The 20510-nt window shown below is 38.6% G+C and overlaps 1 protein-coding gene and 1 non-coding gene across 3 annotated transcripts in view; one reads left to right on the plus strand and one right to left on the minus strand.

The window, feature by feature from the left end:
• Positions 1–20510, plus strand: part of MED13L (mediator complex subunit 13L) — a 295113-nt gene that overhangs the window by 246835 nt on the left and 27768 nt on the right. The window contains exons 10-17 of one of the 2 annotated variants that reach the window (XM_036874359.1): positions 2122–2853; positions 3660–3885; positions 4869–4971; positions 5277–5401; positions 8188–8287; positions 13057–13274; positions 13899–14104; positions 18401–19338. In XM_036874359.1, the coding sequence (XP_036730254.1) occupies positions 2122–2853; positions 3660–3885; positions 4869–4971; positions 5277–5401; positions 8188–8287; positions 13057–13274; positions 13899–14104; positions 18401–19338 (2648 nt within the window). Of the gene's footprint in view, positions 1–2121; positions 2854–3659; positions 3886–4868; positions 4972–5276; positions 5402–8187; positions 8288–13053; positions 13275–13898; positions 14105–18400; positions 19339–20510 lie in introns of both variants that reach the window. The other variant, XM_036874358.1, reaches the window with a different exon arrangement.
• Positions 14681–14789, minus strand: LOC118880438. The gene has a single exon (XR_005016308.1). It is a non-coding gene; the product is annotated as a U6 spliceosomal RNA (small nuclear RNA).

The following is a 20510-nucleotide window of genomic DNA, read 5'->3' on the forward strand; positions in this document are numbered from 1 at the left end:
AGTTATTTCTGAGATATACATTTTAAAGTAAAAAAAAAAAAATTCTTTGGACTCTCTTCTTGGATCTAGGGATTTATACTATTAATCAAATTAGGAAAAAGATTTTGCCCATTATTTCTGAACCTCCTTCCTGCATTAGGAGACTCCAATTACAAGAACGTTAACCTACTTGAAGTTGTCTTACAGTTCACTGATGCTTGGAATCCTCTTGCTGCTCCTCTGCCTTCTCCTTTGACATTTTTTGTTGCTACGTCGTCAAGTTCACAAGTACTTTGTTCTGTAATCTGCTGTTAATCCTATCCGATGAATTTGTTGTTTCAAAAAAAAAAAAAAAAAAGATTATCCACTTTGCAAAAAGTCCTTACTTTGAAGAGGCTACTATAAAATATCTATCAAAGGACTGGTGTGGTTAAATGCTCTCTGAGAAAATCCAAATCAAAAAGTTTTATGTGAAAGACTTTTAGAGCCTAGGTCTTAAAGTAAGCACCCTTAGAAGATATTGAGATAATTGAGATATTTTCAGATGAGACATTCGTCTCTTACTGTGGTACTTTGCCCTGGAGATTTAAAGTCCAATTTTTGCCTTATTGACAATAGCCTTATGCACAGACAACCTTCTTCAAAGTCAGGATTTTTTTTTTTTTTTTAAGTGTAGCAAAGACTTTGGCAAGAGTGTTTTCAGATTATCTACTGCAGGATTACCGAACCCATTATGGAATGGTCCCCTCCTCACACTATTTAACGGCCTTATGGGGCAGGGTGGCCATCCTGCTGTCCCACTAAACCAACCCATTATGCCACACAAATCCATTTTACTTCCCACTAGGGCATTGTTTAGTGCAATGCAACAGTAATTTAATGCCACCCTAGTGGCCTCAGAGAGTTACTGATACACCAGCAGGAGAGCTTACATTTTTCCTGGGAGTGATTTATATATTGGGAGGAATTGGCTGACCTGCTATATAACTTTTTTGCACAGATTAAACCTTAGGATCATCTAGTGGGCCCTTACTGAGCAATTTCTCACGTGCATACTTGCCAAGAAGTGTGTTAGGATGTGAGCAGACTTGCTATTCCTGCTTAGATAGTACAGATGCATTTGTATGTGTGTGTTGTTTTAATATTCACTCACAACCTTCTTCTTCTGTCTCATTTTAACATGTTTCTGTAAGATCCAAAGTTGTCTTTTAGCCCTTCTTTCTTGGATAATAGTAGCATATAAGGTTCCTAGTATATTTATCCTATTAAATATTCTTATTTATTTATTTATTTATTTATTTATTTTTTGCCTGCTTTGGGTCTTTGTTGCTACACGCGAGCTTTCTCTAGTTGCAGCGAGTGGGGGCTACTCTTCGTTGTGGTGCGCAGGCTTCCCATTGCGGTGGCTTCTCTTGTTGCGGAGCACAGGCTCTAGGGCGCGCGGGCTTCAGTAGTTGTGGCGCACGGGCTTAGTTGCTCCTCGGCATGTGGGATCTTCCCGGACCAGAGATCGAACCCGTGTCTCCTGCACTGGCAGGCGGATTCTCAACCACTGGGCCACGAGGGAAGTCCCCCTATTAAATATTCTTAAAACTGACCCTTAGTTTCACACTTTGGGGGAGAGTTGCATAGTTATCTTATTCCTGATTTACAACACTATAAGCTTTTATAAACCATCCTTTTTTTTTTTTTTTTGGATAAGCCATTCTATATTGGAGTTAGTAGAGTGTTGTAAAATAGAAATCAGAAGCTTTTTTTTTGGTTCTTTTTTTGACAGATGATCTCATTACTGTTGGTTTTAATATGAATAGATTGTCTGAGGCCCTCACCAAATTTGAAAGATTTGGGGATTTTCAAATTAGTATTTTTGTAGAGGTTAGCAGCATATTAATTAATGTTTCTTAAGTTCATCTCTTATCTACTTAACTTGTATGTAATTGGTTCATCATATTCTGTCAGGGTGTGTTGCAGTTTTTAGTCATTATCAATATATTTAACACCCAGAGTCCATTTAGATGTATTATTGCATATAATGTGTGCTTAAAAAGACATAACCTTGTTAGAGGCACCTCTTTTGTAATTAGAATGATGCAGTTATTTTCATCTGTGTATTTACGGACTTCATTTTAATTCTCATTTCAGGCATAAACTTTTAAAACGTTGTGCAGTAGGACCCAGTCGACCTCCCACAATATCACAACCAGGGTTCAGTGCAGGACCATCATCATCTTCATCTTTACCACCTCCTGCTTCTTCTAAGCACAAAACAACAGAAAGACAGGAAAAGGGAGACAAGTTGCAAAAGAGACCCTTGATACCATTTCACCATCGGCCCTCTGTGGCCGAAGAGTTATGCATGGAGCAAGATCCACCAGGACAGAAGCTAGGCTTGGCGGGGATAGACTCCTCCTTGGAGGTGGCAAGCAGTAGGAAGTATGATAAGCAAGTGGCCGTGCCTTCCAGAAACACAAGCAAGCAAATGAATCTGAATCCTATGGATTCACCTCATTCCCCTATTTCCCCTCTGCCGCCAACACTCAGCCCTCAGCCACGAGGTCAGGAAACGGAGAACTTGGACCCACCATCTGTCCCTGTGAATCCAGCTCTCTATGGAAATGGGCTAGAACTCCAGCAGTTGTCTACTCTGGATGACAGAGCTGTCCTCGTAGGCCAAAGACTGCCTCTGATGGCAGAGGTCAGTGAGACCGCCTTATATTGTGGGATTAGGCCCTCGAACCCAGAGTCATCAGATAAGTGGTGGCATAGTTATCATCTCCCATCCGTTGATGATGCTGAGTTCCGGCCTCCAGAGCTCCAGGGTGAGAGATGTGATGCCAAAATGGAGGTAAACTCAGAGAGCACTGCATTGCAAAGGTAAGGTGACTCTCCACCCCATCCACCTGATCACCCATCAGAAGGCCAAGGCCGTAGGTTCCCAAGAATCGGGGCCTTCAGATCCAAAATTGAAGAGGCCTTTGTTCACCATTCTAGACTCTGCATTTGGAAAATGTTTAAAAGTCAAATGCTTTATCCATTGTGAGGTTTAACACACATGTCATTATTTAAATGCTGGCATAAAAAGGTTTCATCATAGGATTAGCTATACTAGTATCGCTTTATTTTTGGCCTGCTGTTTGTTAATCAAAGAATATAGCTTTATGGGACCTTCCATACTGCGGTCAGTGCCCTCTTTGTATGTTGACACTTTTAAGGAAGGCTTTGCATGCATTCAGGTATGTGTCACACATCTAGTAATAATACTTCAGAGTGCTTTTGAGCTACCCATTATTCTAAACAGTTTACACAGATTATCTCATTTAATTTTCACCACAACTGTATTGCTACCTTAATTTCATAGCTGAGAAAGAAACTAGGGTCATGCAGTTAGTAAGTGACACAGGTGGAATTTGAACCTGGACAGTCTGTTGTCAGAGCCCGCCTATGCTCTTAAGTGGAATCCATGGAGTCAGAGACAAAAGTATATGTTCTTGATAAAAGCTACTGAGATTTATTTAATTGTGAATACAATCTCTAAAATACACTTGTAGGTGAATTTTTAGGTGTTTTTTTTAAAGTTTAGTTTAAGCTTTACAAATGCTTTAAATCATTAAATGTTGCTTAAAAAAAAATCTAATCTTTTTATGCTTCTTGCTTAAATTGTCATTTGTTCTCTCTTTCAGACTCTTAGCACAACCTCACAAACGGTTTAAAATCTGGCAAGACAAGCAGCCCCAGATGCAGCCACTCCACTTCCTTGACCCATTGCCTCTATCACAACAACCTGGAGACGGTTTGGGAGAAGTCAATGACCCATACACCTTTGAGGACGGTGACATAAAATACATCTTCACAGCGAACAAAAAATGCAAACAAGGGACAGAGAAAGATTCCCTGAAAAAGAATAAGGTACCATTTAACATAGAGAGAGTCCAGCCGGGTGTGGGTTTCAGTCTATGTCAGTACAACACATGTGGGAAGACTTTGGAGGCAGAATGTTTGAGATAGTCTTGCCTGATTGCTCTGTCCCCATATTCATGCTCTTGGTACTATTGTATCGAACAGCGTATTGTTCCTTTTTATGTCATGGCTCACCTTTGTTCAAAAGTCAGCCGAACATAAATGAAGCCTCATATTTTCTGGGCTATAGCTTGTACAGTGCATGTTTCCTCTCATATGCTAATTCTTGTTGGCCTATGCTCCCTGCTTATTTCTTTTTAATTATTATTCCAAAATACCCAAAATGTAAGAAAAAATCTTGGTAACAATACTGTTTATTGAGCGCTCACTGTGTTTACTGTGCTAAGCGCTTTACCTCTATGTCTCTCTGAATTAATACCAACACCACTCCAAGACTGTGTCAGTATAATTTTACTGGTTCCATTGTCATAAAAATGAGTACTGTGGGTGTCTGCTGTCTTTAGCCTTAAGTTTTAAAACATTCTAAAATACTGGGCCATTTAAAGAGGTATTCTTAAGAATAGAGGAAGTAAGACAAAAGAGACCAGTATAGTTCAGGAGAATACTTCTTAGAGTCCTTTACAGAGATCTGTCTAGATCCAAAAAGCTTGAACCATAGTTCAGCATCCAAAATATTATATTAAAGGCAGCTTTTAACACCATGGCAGGTCTGTAATCAAATGCCACCAGTACCATTGAGGCATAAAACCCTGACTGACTCAGATTGAGGGGAAAGCGTGGGAGTTTTTGGTTCGGTTTAAATTCAGGGAAAAGGACATATCTTTTATTTCCTTTGGTTGCATAGACCATGGTTTATCATACTTGTGCTCATAACAAGTTCCATTCTACCCTCTAATTCTTTGTGTTCTCCCTCATATTCCACACTTTGGGTTGGTGTTCATGTGTTTTGTTTGGCTGAATTTATTATACAGTCAGAGGATGGATTTGGTACCAAGGATGTCACTACACCAGGTCATTCCACGCCGGTGCCTGAAGGGAAAAATGCCATGTCCCTTTTCAGTTCTACTAAAACAGGTGTGTACAATGATTATTTGCCTCACTTGGATTGTTGCTAAAATAAAATGCGAGGGAGATGCTTCTCTATTTAAAATTATATCCTTATTGTAATAGCAATAATTTGATCTCATCTTTAATATATTTTTCAGTTTGTTTTTCAGTTCCTTTCAAAACTGATAAACGTATTTGGCAAAAATTGTCTCTAAATTTAACCGAAAACATAGGGAAACAGTTCACAGGCAGGGCTTGCTCATTGTCCTCTCCTCACTCCTTCTCCCTTGATGAAGTTGCTCATTCTGTGCCTTTTGCCTCCTTTCCCACAGATGTTCGGCAGGATAGTGCTGCTGGCAGGGCTGGCTCCAGTAGCCTTACACAAGTGACAGATTTGGCACCTTCCCTTCATGACTTAGACAACATCTTTGATAATTCTGATGACGACGAACTTGGGGTGAGTCTGCTGTGGCTACACAAACAAAAATTCACTTAAGTGCATGGACTTATATCAGCGTTTCAATATTTCTTTATAGTTTGGTCTACTGGATTGGGGGCTCTTATTTCAGGTTCTGAATGTTCTTCAAAAATGTTTGCATACCTTGAAAGGATTCTAAAAGTTATTAGTGTAGTCTGTAATACCCCTTGGGTTTTGTTCGTTGATGGCTTTTTTTCCATGAGTGTTATTCCTGTTGTAAATATTAAAATCCTACACATATTTAAAAAAATCCTTCTCAATATCATGAGACTAACAGGAATGTATTATGTAGTCCCTTTAGCTCAGATTTTAAAAATAATGCCCATATAACTTTTTATTCATCTAATAAGTCATAGGTTAGTCAACATTTTGAGAGAGATTACAAGTATGATCTATACTTTTTAGGATTATAGCATCGTAAGTTGGGAAATAGAATTTATACACATAGACGTTAAATAATACAAGGCGTCATATGATTAAAGTGACAGATAAGAATTTATAATTCTCTGGAGAGTAACTGAGCTAAGTCAGGAAATTTGTGTCCTCGTCCTCCTAACCAACCCTCTACCTTTGTGCAAATAAAAGCGCCTGTTATTTCTGGGGGACCTAGAGATGAGTAAGATAGGCCCCTCTTCAAGGAAGTCAATTTATTAGTTTATTTTTCTTTTATTTATATATTTACTTTCCCATCTGTCCAGTTTACGTGTATTCGTTAATCATTTAATGATCAGTTCCTTTGTGGCAGGTACTCTAGGTTTACAGATACAATTAAATTACCACTCTTATACTTGAGATACTCACAGACTTCAGGAGAAATAGCATATAAATAAAGTTAAAAATATACTGAGTCCTGTGAGGGCAGTAATTGACCTGAATCTAAAGATGCTGCATGTTCAAGTACAACATGACAGGCAAGCAGTGTCTAAGTAAAGGCTTGAAGGTTAAGTTAAGTAGGAATCAGATTTCTACAACCCCTTCTCACTTTAAAATAAAATGTATCTGATTAACAGATATTGTACACCATTACTATTCTAAGTACTTAGAAGATGAGAAGATAATAATGACCTCAAAGAACGAAATTGACTTGAAATGTGGAAAGACTAGGTTAGGGGGAGGCAGGGGAGGAATGTTACTTTGAGCCTGGAAGGAGCCTTGGTTAAGCTACAAGAATGAACTAGCTGGGCTTTGGGGGACAGTGTGCACATGGATCTGTTTTCTGAATGGAGGATAAAGATTGGTGGGGCTGGGAAGGTTTTTGGCCACTCTTAAGGCTTTAGACTTCAAACTCTTCTGGTAATGTGCTCTTCTGGAGGCTGCTGAGTGTGGAACTGACCTGGTAGAAGTGAGTGTCGTTTTCCATCAGTCCGATACACAGAAAGCAGGAGTACTATTTGGTAACTTGTTGGATTGAAACATGAGGACTGAAAATCGGGCAGTGGCTGCATGAAGGGAAAGGACATGGCAATGTGAGAAACTTTGGTAGAAGAAAGGACATGTTTCCTTATTCTGTGACCCAGGCATTGGAGATCCTTTTTGAACTTGACTGTCTCCATTAAGCCATGCATTATCTAGGATTAGTTTTAACGAGGGTTAGTTCAGATGCTTTGGTGTGGTGACAGTGGGAAGAAAGTATGAAAAGTAAAGGAATCAAAAAGAAGTAGAAAGGGAGATGTAAGAAAAGAAAATAAACAAACGGTAGAGTAGCCTGGTTTCTGTTCACAGCCACCACCCCTAGTGATGGCTGTGCTCTGAGCCATTGTCCTTCCTCTCTGTGTAAGTTACGAATTACTATTGGACTAAATGAATAAATGTTTACTCTGCTGTTTGAATATATTGTTAGTAATGTTAATATGCAAAGGAGATTGGACATTGTTTATCTAATTTTCATTTCTCTGAAATGATTGTTTCTACTTTGAGTTCTAGCCTGACATTTAATCAAGGGAACAGTTTACCTTAGAATCATTTTACTAATTCATCTTATTAGTAACTGGAATTGGGAGACTGTTGTCCAAGTTTTCATCTCATAGGTTTTAAAGTTAGTTTTATGTTTCAGCTCTATGCTATTGAATAAGTGTACATGAATAAAAGGCCTTCTATTTGTGAGAATCTTTTTGCTTTATTTTATCTTGCCGTCAATTCATTTGAGTTCTTAAAGATAATCTTGCCTACTAAGGGACTTAATTTGTTTTGAATAACATCAGAGAAAAACCTCTGTGTATTTCAATAATTTTGTGAGATAAGGTTATTTTTCATGAAGATGAACAGTAACTGTAGAAATAGGAATAGGAGATATGTATTTTTTTGTGGTGAAAAATAAAAGAATAATAGTTTGGGAGGGCTTGAGGTCCTCTCTTTTAGCTGCCTGCTTCCAAACAGAAGGAAAACCAGACTGATAACCAATCACTACTCGGAGGCACCACCCTAATGTGATTACTGTGTCCCTGAAACTGCGTCTCTAATGACCCGAGAGGGAAGATTTGCTGAAGGTCTGCAAGCTCTGCTTTGATGGCACAGTCTGCCCTCACCAGATCCATGACAAGAAGACTCAGTCAGTCTGTTTCTCATACTTGATAAGCTTGTAACCATCTCTTCTGTGTCACTGTCTGCTGGTATTTCTAGAAGTTCACCTGATGAATGCTATATAAGGAAGCATCTTTCCTTTATTTTAAAATATCAATAGGCATACACTCTAATGAATAGTGGACTATCACCCTACTTATATACAAATGTGTTGCTCCGCTTTAATAATAATAATCTGTTCTTAGGCTGTGTCACCTGCACTACGGTCATCAAAAATGCCTACAGTTGGGACAGAAGACCGACCTCTTGGGAAGGATGGAAGAGCTGCTGTTCCTTACCCACCAAGTAAGAAAAGGAAACTGAGCTTCAGCTCACTGCTTATAACTTACATATAATGTTTTCATACTCAGTGGTGCCTTGTCTGAGATTCCCCTCCTTTTTTTCCCCCCCATTTTAACAAATACTGGCAGTGAATTAAAACTTGTATAAATTGGTGTTCCTAAGGTGGCAGGCAGCTAAGAGACCCATTTAAATTTGAATTCCTTTTCCTTTTGTTTTCAAATTAACTTCTGTGGTTTAAAATGTGGAAAAACATGTTTTAGGTTTGTTTTTGTAATAGCCCTTTCCTAGTAGGAGAAATGCTGCATAGTGGTTTTCAGAGCGATATTCCACTGCAAGAGCTTGTGTAAAATGTTTCAGTTTTCATAAATTTAATTCACACAAGGATAATTAATGTTTGTTTTCTGTGGTCCTTTTTCCAACAGATACTGAAGTTTTTGTGTTTCCTTAAGAGATCAACTAGTTTTATTATGTATGTGGACAAAAAGAGAAACTTCCTTTTCTCTACCTACCTTTACCCTAAGAAACATTCTACAAGAGAAAAGAAAGTCAGGATAGTTTATATGGATACTCTGAAGCTGAAACACAATTCCATTGCAAATCATTCTTTAATATCTTCTCATTAATTCAGCTGGTAATGCGAACAAATTGAGGGGAAAAACCACCATGTCATAGGGATGAGTCAAAAAGTTTTATGAACCTATAAATGTAGTGCTGATTTACTCAAATGTAGAAGTGTCAAGTATACAGAGATTGGATTTTGACAGCTTTAGTGGATCCATAGCTTTTTAAAATATGCAAAGCTTTCTCAAGCATGACATGTATGAAAATGAATAATGATAGCCAGCCAGTTGCTGTAGTTTTTTTTAATTAAACATTTTTCTTTTTTTATTACTCTGTACTGCAGAATTTTACAAACATGAAACTCACAGATTAAAAGAAACATTATTAAAGCAGATTCATCTGGAATAGGGCAGATGAATGAATTTTTCCCTTGTATTTAACCAGTTACTCCCGCTTTTTTTGACATTAAGTGATATGTAGCGATGTTAAATGTTAAAATGTCTGATAATTTGTCCAAGATTATTCACTCACAAACCATCCTGCTAGTAAGTGTCATTACCAGTAAAGTATATCGTGTACTCTCTCTTTCTCTCATTTTTATTCCAAAAGGAATTGTTTCAAAAAGAAGCTACTCAGAATTTTATGATAAAGTACAGGTTATAAAAATTAATGAGTTTGAAATATAGCAAAAATATTGGCATGAGGAAAATATAGATAAACCAAGGTCAAGAGGATCTTATTAATGTGTCAAAGTATGTGTGTATAAGTGTGGGGGGGGACATATACATAGTATTTCCTCCCAAGACATGGCAGTGAAAATAACATGGCAAGAAACTATCATCTCTGCAGTAGCTTACTGTACATGGAAGTGGAGAGACATATAATATGTAATGTCTAGAATAACACCATCCAACAGAAGGGCAAGGTAAGCCACAAAGGAGGGCCACATAAGTAATTTTTCATTTTCTAACAGTTACATTAAAAAAGTAAAAAGAATCATGTGAAATTAATTTCAATAATATATTTTAACTCAGTGTATCCAAAACAGTGTCATTTTTATATGTAGTCAGCATAAAAATATTGAGATGTTTTATATTCCATTTTTGTACTAACTGTTTGGAATCTGGAGTATATTTTATACATGCAGCTCATCTCAGGTTCGATGGGCCCATTTTGAATGCTCTGTAGCCATGTGGCTACTGGATACTGTGTTGGACAGCATAGGTCCATAATTATTCATTTGTGTATATAATAATGGAAGAAAGCGACACACAGTATCAGTGAGGTTTAGTTTAGTATCAAGTCTGTGTTAAGATAGTATTGTGTTATATTAATTAAAACAGAAGTGTTTCTCTTAGGTTTTATTGTTAACCAGTCGCTTACGAATTTTTGTCTTTGAAAGCATGTCAATTTTGAAGTATGGGTCTTTGAGGAGGCAAAATGAAAGAGTTGGACATTTTATTCTACAAGAACACTTACTATTTGTAAGGGACTCTGCTAGGTGCTCTGGGCTGGGAAGAATACTGAGAAATTAGTGATGATGCTTTTGTTGGAGGGCTTCAGTCTTGTGCGTGACTACTTGATGTTCAGAACGGGAGATGGTTGGTGTCCTTGATGGTGAGCTCCTGCTGAAGTGCAGTGGATCTTGAGGATAGGTGGGTATAAGTAAGTGGAGCATTGTGGGAAAGACATGTCAACTCCAGTCCATCCTGGTAGCTGTTCCCCACACTCACTTTAGTCATTTTATGGGAAGAAGGTTGAACAGGCAAGCCATGTATTTCTACTTTGGAGGATCAGAACGTTTCTCTGGGTTTCTATTTTCTTTCTGCCTTACCCACTTTGAGTCCAGTTCCCTGTTTTTCATCTCAAAACTTCTTTAGGGTGATTTCTTTTCAGAAATTCATTCCCTGTGACTGAACAGCATTTCCATCTTTTTCTAATCAAACCAAAATTGGGAGGAAGGACTAATTATTGCTGACTCTCATCACTTTATGAGTGTTTAGATGTACGTGGCAAAGTGTTCACTTCAGTGCATACTTTATCTCATTTATTGTGCAAAAAAAAAAAATGAGGGAAATATTATTCTCATTTTGTAGATGAGGAAATTGAAGCCAGAGAGGTTAAGAGTCTTCCTGAAGAATATCTGATAATAAGAATGGTGAAGACCACTTTTTAATGTGAATCTCTGGCAGGTGGAATCTCATTTCATCCACGCTTTTTGTGTATGTTCTCTTTTACCTTTGACAAAAACTATCAAGGTGGCTGAGGCTTTGAAAACTGAGATACATAACTGTGTTAGGTAACATCAAAGAAGTTGAGTAGCCCTGAATGGAAAATGCCTTTATTACATTTCTTAGGGAAGATTTAAAAACAAATTTAATAAAATAATTTGAGGATAAAATTTTGTACCACAGCCCAAATACTTAATAAATTAAGGAAAGGCTATGTTTAAGTTCATTGTCATTTTAACTCAAAGTGAATTTATATAGTTTCATATTTTCCAAATACTTTGTTAATTAAGATTTGTCATGTAATATGAGTTTGAAGATTTTATGAAGCAGACTTGTGGTTTAAAATACTCCACTTACAAATTAATTTTATATTAAAATTGACCAGTAGCTGCTCTTTGGCTTGGGAAAATGTTTAGGGACTAAAAGTTAAAGATGATGAATGTATTTCAACTTTATATTAAAGTCTTTAGCCTTGTTTTAAAAAAAAATGTGTTGATCTGGTTGGTGTTACATCTGAAGAGGTGTTTTTCAGCCACAGAACTTACCAATTATATAGTCTGTCCAGTGGTTCTATGATAGTTTCTGGCTTGGCTTGTATCCCCAATTCTGTGAATTGTTATATGTTCTTAAGGATAAAATACTGTCACAGCAAGGTGACTTGAAGATCAACTTGGGGGTTTTAGGTTTTCTTCTTCTTTTCTGTCTTTTAAAACTTTTTTTCCTTAGCAGCAGCAGGTACCATTTTGTCTAATGAAATCTCATACAGAATTGTATTGTAGAAAATAAATAGAAGTGCAGCTTCTCTTAATGGAAGTGAAAGTTTAGATCTGAAACCCTGCCTGTTGGCCTTGTTCTCCCCTTGTTGCCCCTGAGGCCAAGAGAGGGTAAATTATTCAGGATTATATAATTGTTTAACTAGGAAACGTGGTAAAAATTGTCTAATGCAGAGGTTCTCACCTTTTTTCTGCTCCATATCGTGGAGGCTGTCCCCTCCCCCCATAAAGAAAGGAAAGAAAGCAAGCCTAATGAGAATCACACATCTAGTCAAGCCTTCCCTTTTAGATGATGGAACTGAGGCCCTGAGGGAGGAAGTGACCAGACCACAACAGCGCTGTGCTGGGAGCACGTGGGTTGGGGACCAGGCCCACTGCTGCTTCTCTATACAGCTCTACCTTAGACTCTAGCTCAGGTCAGAGCATGGTACAGCTATTCTTTATTAATTTCTGATTCAGAGCTATAAGTCATATTAAGATCTGTTCAGTGGTTACTACTTACCTGTTTAAATATTGAAGTTGCTAGAAAGAGCAATGTGATTGGAAATTGGGACACCAGATATGGTTACAAATCACTGATTTGAACTTGTGGCTCCAAATGTGTAAATATATTTGCTGTACAGGACACCCCCTAGTGGCCAAATTTCACAACCGCAACTTGCATTTCATTGCATACACTCCTACTTAAGAATCAGTCCCTTAATGAGACACTATTAGTGATGTTGGTTAACCTCATGTATATAACAATGATTTTTTTTTAAAGGTTGAGAATCACTGATCTAAGTATTTCTTAAAAGATACTTTTTTTCCCAGCTGATTTTCAATAAATTGTCTTTTGGTTCTAGATAGGATTATTAATCCTGACTATGAAGTTTCATCTCCTTAGATTTTTCAGGGAATCAATTGTTGGAAGAAAAAATGTATGTTATGTAGACTTTGTTCACATAATTAATGTGAAGCCAAATCATAAAGCATCAAGAGGATAGTAATAAAGTTGCAGCAAAGGATAATTTTCTGCTGATGGCCTTCTTCTTAGATACTTCCATTATTAATAGTCTATTATGTAACTGATATGACCATTCAATCGGCATTATTTCTGATGCCAACTAGAGGGCCTGGCTATGAACTAGGTTGTATTTTTTTTTTAGAAGTCAGGCCTGTTACAAATTTTTTTTTTCTTATTTTTTATCTTTATTTTTTTTAGCAGTTGCAGACCTGCAAAGGATGTTCCCCACCCCTCCTTCTTTGGAACAGCACCCTGCATTTTCTCCTGTGATGAATTATAAAGATGGAATCAGTTCAGAGACAGTGACAGCGTTAGGCATGATGGAGAGCCCTATGGTCAGTATGGTTTCAACACAGCTTACTGAATTCAAAATGGAAGTGGAAGACGGGTTAGGAAGTCCCAAGCCAGAGGAAATAAAGGTAATTGCCAATATATTAGTTATACAAAGACAAGGTGGTTTTTTTTTTGTTTTTTTTTTTATAATTTTTATTCTTATTTTTTATTTATTATTTATGGCTGTGTTGGGTCTTCGTTTCTGTGCGAGGGCTTTCTCTAGCTGCGGCAAGCGGGGGCCACTCTTCATCGCGGTGCGCGGGCCTCTCACTGTCGCGGCCCCTCCCCTTGCGGAGCACAGGCTCCAGACGCGCAGGCCCAGCAACTGCGGCTCACGGGCCCAGCCGCTCCGCGGCACGCGGGATCCTCCCAGACCAGGGCACGAACCCGCGTCCCCTGCATTGGCAGGCAGACTCCCAACCACTGCGCCACCAGGGAAGCCCGACAAGGTGGTTTTAAAGCAGATTTTTATACAACTTCTTTAAAATAGTATTGTCTGTATGCCATGTATACATAAGCTCCTAAGAGTTCTCTGAATTAGGTCATGAGGTAATTATAGTGTCTTTTGATTAATTTAAAATTTTGGCTTTAGCATTTTTCTGTTGATCAGATAAAAGAGAAGTATTAAATTATAGTGATTTTTGGTGCTATTATGGTGTGTCCTAAAGTTGTTTACCAGCATTATCACCAGCCCCACTTTGTTGTCACAGGACTTTTCATATGTGCACAAAGTTCCAACTTTTCAACCTTTTGTGGGATCCTCCATGTTTGCTCCACTGAAGATGTTGCCGAGCCAATGCCTGCTACCTCTGAAGATTCCTGATGCCTGTCTGTTTCGGCCTTCGTGGGCAATCCCTCCTAAAATTGAACAACTGCCCATGCCACCTGCAGCCACTTTCATTAGAGATGGCTACAAGTATGTGCTGGGATTGTGTCGAGTTATCTGATGTATTTAATATGATTTTTTTAAACATCTTTATTGGAGTGTAATTGCTTTACAATGTTGTGTTAGTTTCTGCTTTATAACAAAGTGAATCAGCTATACATATACATGTATCCCCATATCCCTCCCTCTTGCGTCTCCCTCCCACCCTCCCTATCTCACCCCTCTAGGTGGTCACAAAGCACCGAGCTGATCTCCCTGTGCTATGCGGCTGCTTCCCACTAGCTATCTGTTTTACATTTGCTAGTGTATGTATGTCCATGCCTCTCTCTCACTTCGTCCCAGCTTACCCTTCCCCCTCCCCGTGTCCTCAAGTCCATTCTCTATGTCTGTGTCTTTATTCCTGTCCTGCCCCTAGGTTCTTCAGAACTTTTTCTGACTTACTTCACTCTGTATGACCGTCTCTAGCTCCATCCACCTCACTGCAAATAACTCAATTTCGTTTCTTTTTATGCCTGAGTAATACTCCATTGTATATATGTGCCACATCTTCTTTTTTGTTGGTTTTTTTGTTTTGTTTTAATAGTTCTGTAGTGATCTTCTTCTTTTTAAATTTTTATTTATTTATTTATTTTTAACATCTTATCCTTGCACAGGGGCCATGCTAATCTTCTCTGTATCGTTCCAATTTTAGTATATGTGCTGCCGAAACGAGCACTGTGCCATATCTTCTTTATCCATTCATCTATCGATGGACACTTAGGTTGCTTCCTGATTTTTCTCTTAACTAAATATTTACTTCAAATGATGACAGCATTTCATTTGAAACTTTCGTTTATTGGCCATTCATGTTTTTGTGCATATTATTTTCTGTTGAAAATATACGTTGAAAATTTTCTAAACTAAATTTCATATACATGGAAAAATTAAGGTTATTTGTATAGAGAACCATGATGTTCATGGTCATTCAATGTCAAATTGGTGTTTATCACAGAATCAAGCATTAGTTGGAGTGGGTAATATTTTTAGGGTGATGGTGGTAAGTACTTTGTTTTATATAATTTGATGATTTCAAATGTGTTTACTTAAGGCACTTTAAAATTAAGTATTCACATGATAATTTCTCTGTTGCTGACCCCATGTCACGTAAGAAAGCAGCAACAGAATGGTGCTATGATACGGGGGAAGGAAAAGGAAGTGTTTATTGTAGCTTGGACACGTTTCATACTGTCACCAAAAAAGTTCTTACTGCAACAGTGTAGAATCAGTTTCCCCTTTGAGTGATAATTTCTTAATAAAATAATTTAAATTCCATAAAATAAAAGGCCACAAACTCAAATTTCTGTCAGGACCAGGTAAGCAATATGTGGATGAAATGGACTGGGCAAAGCAAAAGACTTGGCACTACTGATGCTCGGCGTCATTGTGAGAGGCAATGGGAGCGAGCAGGGTCAGTGATGAACTGTTGAGAGTACACCCCTTTTAAAGGGACTTTTTGTTTGTTTGTTTGTTATTCAAATACAGGGGATTGTTCAAGCAGGAGTGTGGGAGCCTGGAGACCTGGAATTAAATGTCTCAATGTATTTCCTTTTTAAAAATGTTGACAGTTGCGAATTCCCTGGTGGTCCAGTGGTTAGGACTCCGTGCTTTCACTGCCTAGGGCCCAGATTCAATCCCTGGTCGGGAAACTAAGATCCTGCAAGCTGTGCGGCAAGGCACACACCCCCACCACCACCACCACCACCACCCCCGGCAAAAAAAAAAAGAAATGTGTTGACAGTTAATCCAGAGTTACATTCTAGGAGCTAAGAAAAATTTATGATCCAGGTCCAGTCTGTGGGCTACTTCTTTGTGACCTCATATAAAAATCATCTTGATGAAATCAAGTTTAATTTTATAAACAGGCTTTATGCTTGTGTATATAAAGTCTGTATGGGAATGAAAAAGTGTGGCAGAGAAGTGGTTTAAAAGAACCTTAGACTTGGGGAAGTACAGCTATAGAGTCACAGGGCTCAGATTCCTGCCTTTTTTGTTTAGTCTTTGTATGGCCTTAAATGACCATTTTACTGGGTCTTCCCTTCTTTAAAATGGGGTTATCTTGCCCTACTTCCCACATAATATTTTTTCTGAGAACTCTGAGTACTTCCACAACCACCAGCAGTGTGAAAGCATGTGTTCAAAAGCACCCTGGATAGGGGGGGCCTGGCTAGTTCTCTGCTGCTGTTCTGCAGTTGTACCCTAGCTTATTTAATTTGAGACTGGTCCAGCACAGCTAGAGCAACTAGCACACCAGGGGTTAGCAGGCCATTCGCAAGTAGTGCAGCAGCTTCCGAACCCATTCCACAGCTTAATCTCTTACACACACAAGCATCTCAAAAAGTGACATGCAACCCTTTGCTGTATGATATGCAACCCTTTGCTGGTTTCAATAACAAATAATTTAGATGATTTGTTTGCTGGTTTCAATAACAAATAATTTAGATCATTGTTTAGATCTATCAAATCTATCATTTGCCACCCCAAAGATTCTTGGTATTCTAAACTGGTGCTGTTAATAGAACTGTCTCTGATGAAATAAGTGTTTGTATCTGCACCTTCCAGTGCAGCATCCACTGCCCTTATGTTGTAGCTCTGCACCGTTTGAAATGTGGCTAGTTGAGATCAAGACTGAATTTTTATTTTTATTTAAGTTGATTTAAATTCATCACATGGAGTAGTGACTACCTTACTTACTGGACAGGACAGTTCTAGGTTATGGGAAGTCCTCCTGCTGTGGTCTCCGTCGCCCTGGACCCCCGCTTTATCACAGAGCACACCAGCACTCACTTGATGCCTGTCATACTTGCTATGAGCTAACTTTTCTTTCTCTTTTTCACTGTTGCGTATGCAGCATCTAGCATGGGGTTGGTACTCAATTCATTTTTATTGAATGGGAAAAGTCAGGTTACTGTACAAGATAATAAACCATTTTTACTGCCTCGGGAGGAATTAAATTATTTAGGTTTTCAGTTAATCGTCATAGTTCCTTTTATGATATGAACTGCATAATAATTAGGGGATTTTGTTGAACAGAAAAATTTGAAAGGAGTCCAATTAGAGTAAAGATCGTTATTACACTCTTATTATTTTGGTCTCTGAGATAGCAGTGATTGCTGATCAAGGTTTCTGGGTCATTTGTTATCTGTACTCAAAGATACCACTGTGCCTCAGATTTAACATTTCGTTGCAGTGACTGATTTGGATTTTCAGGTTGATAAGTTAGGCATAGCTGATTAAAAATCATAAGAAAGTGATTTGAAGAGCCATTACTTTATGACATTCTTCTTTCAAATTATAAGTGAATGAATACGTACTTTATTGGAGGAACATTAGTTTAAGCACAGTATTAATAGATTTCAGAGGAATTTTAAGTATTTAAAAAATCTATTTCTTTTGATACCTTCTAACTGGAAAGAATAATCCTGCGCTGTTTTACATGTACATGTAAGAATATATATCAAGAAAATTTTATTACAATAATAAAATAGCAGAACATTGCAGACACTGTTTTGTTTTCCATGTGGCTATTCCAAAAAGAAGTCGCTGCTTATGAGAAAATAGGTAGCACAGTGTGATCAGTCTCTGGGGCTAAAAATAATTGTGCTATATAATGCATGACATATTGAAAAATTAAAAAATGAACGAATTGCCTACCACCCTACAGAGATCTGTTAGAAGTTTGGAAACTATGATGCAATATATATACTGGGCAGCTACCTAACTAATACTAAGTCCTTTTAGCAGCATGTGTAGTATTTGTATTAATTGTAATATAGTACTGGCCAGTGGGTTTCCTAAAATAGAATTCCCTCATGGTCACTCATTACTATAAAAATGCTAGCCTAGATAGGACTACATTTTGGAAATTAGAAAAATGTTAAATTTTCATGTGCATTTGATTATAACTACTTTAGAATCATATGTAGATTATAGCCTCAGAGAACAAGTAACACTGGCAGAATTTCAATTTCAAAAAATGACAAAAATGTAATTGCAAATTAGATGGAAATTTCATCCTATGGTCTTCTAGCTACTTTGGCATCTGAACTCAAGTGTTAAAGTTCTATTTAGTAGTTATAGTTTTTCAAAACTACATTGCCCAAATCCAGCGTCATGCTTTCTTGTAAAAATAGTTACAGTTCCCTCAAAAGACTAAGATGAGGCTTAATTGAAAACTGAATAAACCAAGTGATAGCGTGCATAAATAAATGCACAGGCCAGGTTGGGGTGATTATGTGTGTACTCCAGCACCTGTGACCTGCCTCACTTGGTGCTGTCTCTTTGTTGCAGTAATGTGCCTAGTGTCGGGAGCCTAGCAGATCCAGATTATCTGAACACACCACAGATGAACACCCCGGTGACGCTGAACAGCGCTGCCCCAGCCAGCAACAGTGGAGCAGGAGTTTTGCCATCTCCAGCAACCCCTCGCTTCTCTGTCCCCACACCACGAACCCCCAGGACCCCAAGAACTCCCAGAGGAGGGGGCACTGCCAGTGGTCAAGGGTCTGTTAAATATGACAGCACCGATCAGGGGTCACCAGCCTCTACCCCCTCTACCACACGGCCTCTTAATTCTGTGGAGCCCGCCACCATGCAGCCAATTCCTGAAGCTCACAGTCTCTATGTGACTCTGATTCTTTCTGATTCCGTGATGAATATCTTTAAAGACAGAAACTTTGACAGCTGTTGCATCTGTGCCTGCAACATGAACATCAAAGGGGCAGATGTTGGGCTTTACATCCCCGATTCTTCCAATGAGGACCAGTACCGCTGTACCTGTGGGTTTAGTGCGATCATGAATCGCAAACTTGGTTACAATTCGGGACTCTTCCTGGAAGATGAGTTGGATATTTTTGGGAAGAATTCTGATATTGGTCAGGCTGCCGAAAGGCGCTTAATGATGTGTCAGACCACCTTCCTTCCGCAGATGGAAGGAGCCAGAAAATCCCAGGAGCCACCGATAAGCCTTCTCCTCCTCCTGCAGAATCAACATACACAACCTTTTGCTTCACTGAGTTTCCTGGACTACATTTCCTGTAACAATCGCCAAACTCTTCCCTGTGTGAGCTGGAGTTACGACCGGGTGCAAGCAGATAATAATGATTACTGGACGGAATGCTTTAATGCCTTGGAGCAGGGTCGGCAGTATGTGGATAATCCCACAGGTGGCAAAGTGGATGAAGCTCTGGTGAGAAGTGCCACTGTGCACTCTTGGCCTCATAGCAATGGTAGGTTTCCCAGAATACAAATTTGATTTGAAAATTGTCTTGGTGTGACGATAACTTGCAAACTTTCTTTACTTTGTTATATGACAAAATTTTAAATTTCATTTATTTAAAAATAGACATAACTAAAGTGAGAGCTATCTTGATATCACCCTAAAGTTAAGAATGGGGAGATGTTTTATATTGAAACATTTGGAGAAGAGTAATTATTTTCTGGAAAAAAAGTTGTCTAGATTATACAAACTGATAATTTGCATACCCTTTCATGTTTAAGTCTACGCATTCTTCTGGGTCAAGCTTCCATGATACTTCTTCCACGAAGCCTTCTTTCCATTTACCAGAGTATTTTCTCTTTCCTCTGGTTTCCCAGTATTTTGTGTCTCTGGTAACAATGATCATGTTTTACTTGGCATTGTGGACTGGGGCACGTCACTGTCTTAAAAACTCCAGTTGATAAACATCTTTGGAGTTGGGCTCTAAGAGGGCTGAGCGCCTTGCTGTTCCCTTTCCTTGTTGATTCACTATCTATGCTATGATGTGTCCTGGGGGGATAAAATGGTGAATGAAAGAGACAAGGCACCTGCCCTCAGGGACTTTCTAATCTATTTTGGAAAATGGATAAGCCTTCTCCTCCATCCTCCAATTAAATAGTATGCTTATTTATTTAATTATTCGAATCAAATAAATAAATAAGCATATTATTACAAACCATTATAAGTGATGAAAGCACGGGATGTCAGGGGACACTTCCTTGAAGAAGCAGTAACATTTGAGATCCCAACGATGAGTACAGGTTAACTGGGTGACGAGGGAGGGGGCGGGGAATCGTGTCCCAGGCAGAGGAGGGGCGAGTGCAACGGCCCAGAGTTATGTAGAGCGTGGGGCCTTCAGAGAACTCAGAGAAGCCTAGAGACCAGCAGGGCCAGCTTGTCAAGAGCCTTTTGAGACATGCTGGGCACTGGGTCTTCATCTGAAGAGTCTTAAGTCAGTGATGGGTTTTATGAAGAGACATTGACATCAGATTTGTGTAGTCAGAAAAAAATGTACTCTGACTATAAGGTGGGCTGTGGATTAGAAAATGGCGAGAATGGATTTGAGGAGACTGAGAAGTTCCTGTAGTAGATGAAATAAGAAACAGTAGCTTGGCTTAGTGTCCTAGCAAAGGAGATGGAAAA

This window comes from Balaenoptera musculus, chromosome 14 (assembly GCF_009873245.2).
Source record: "Balaenoptera musculus isolate JJ_BM4_2016_0621 chromosome 14, mBalMus1.pri.v3, whole genome shotgun sequence".
NCBI classification, from domain to species: domain Eukaryota; kingdom Metazoa; phylum Chordata; class Mammalia; order Artiodactyla; family Balaenopteridae; genus Balaenoptera; species Balaenoptera musculus.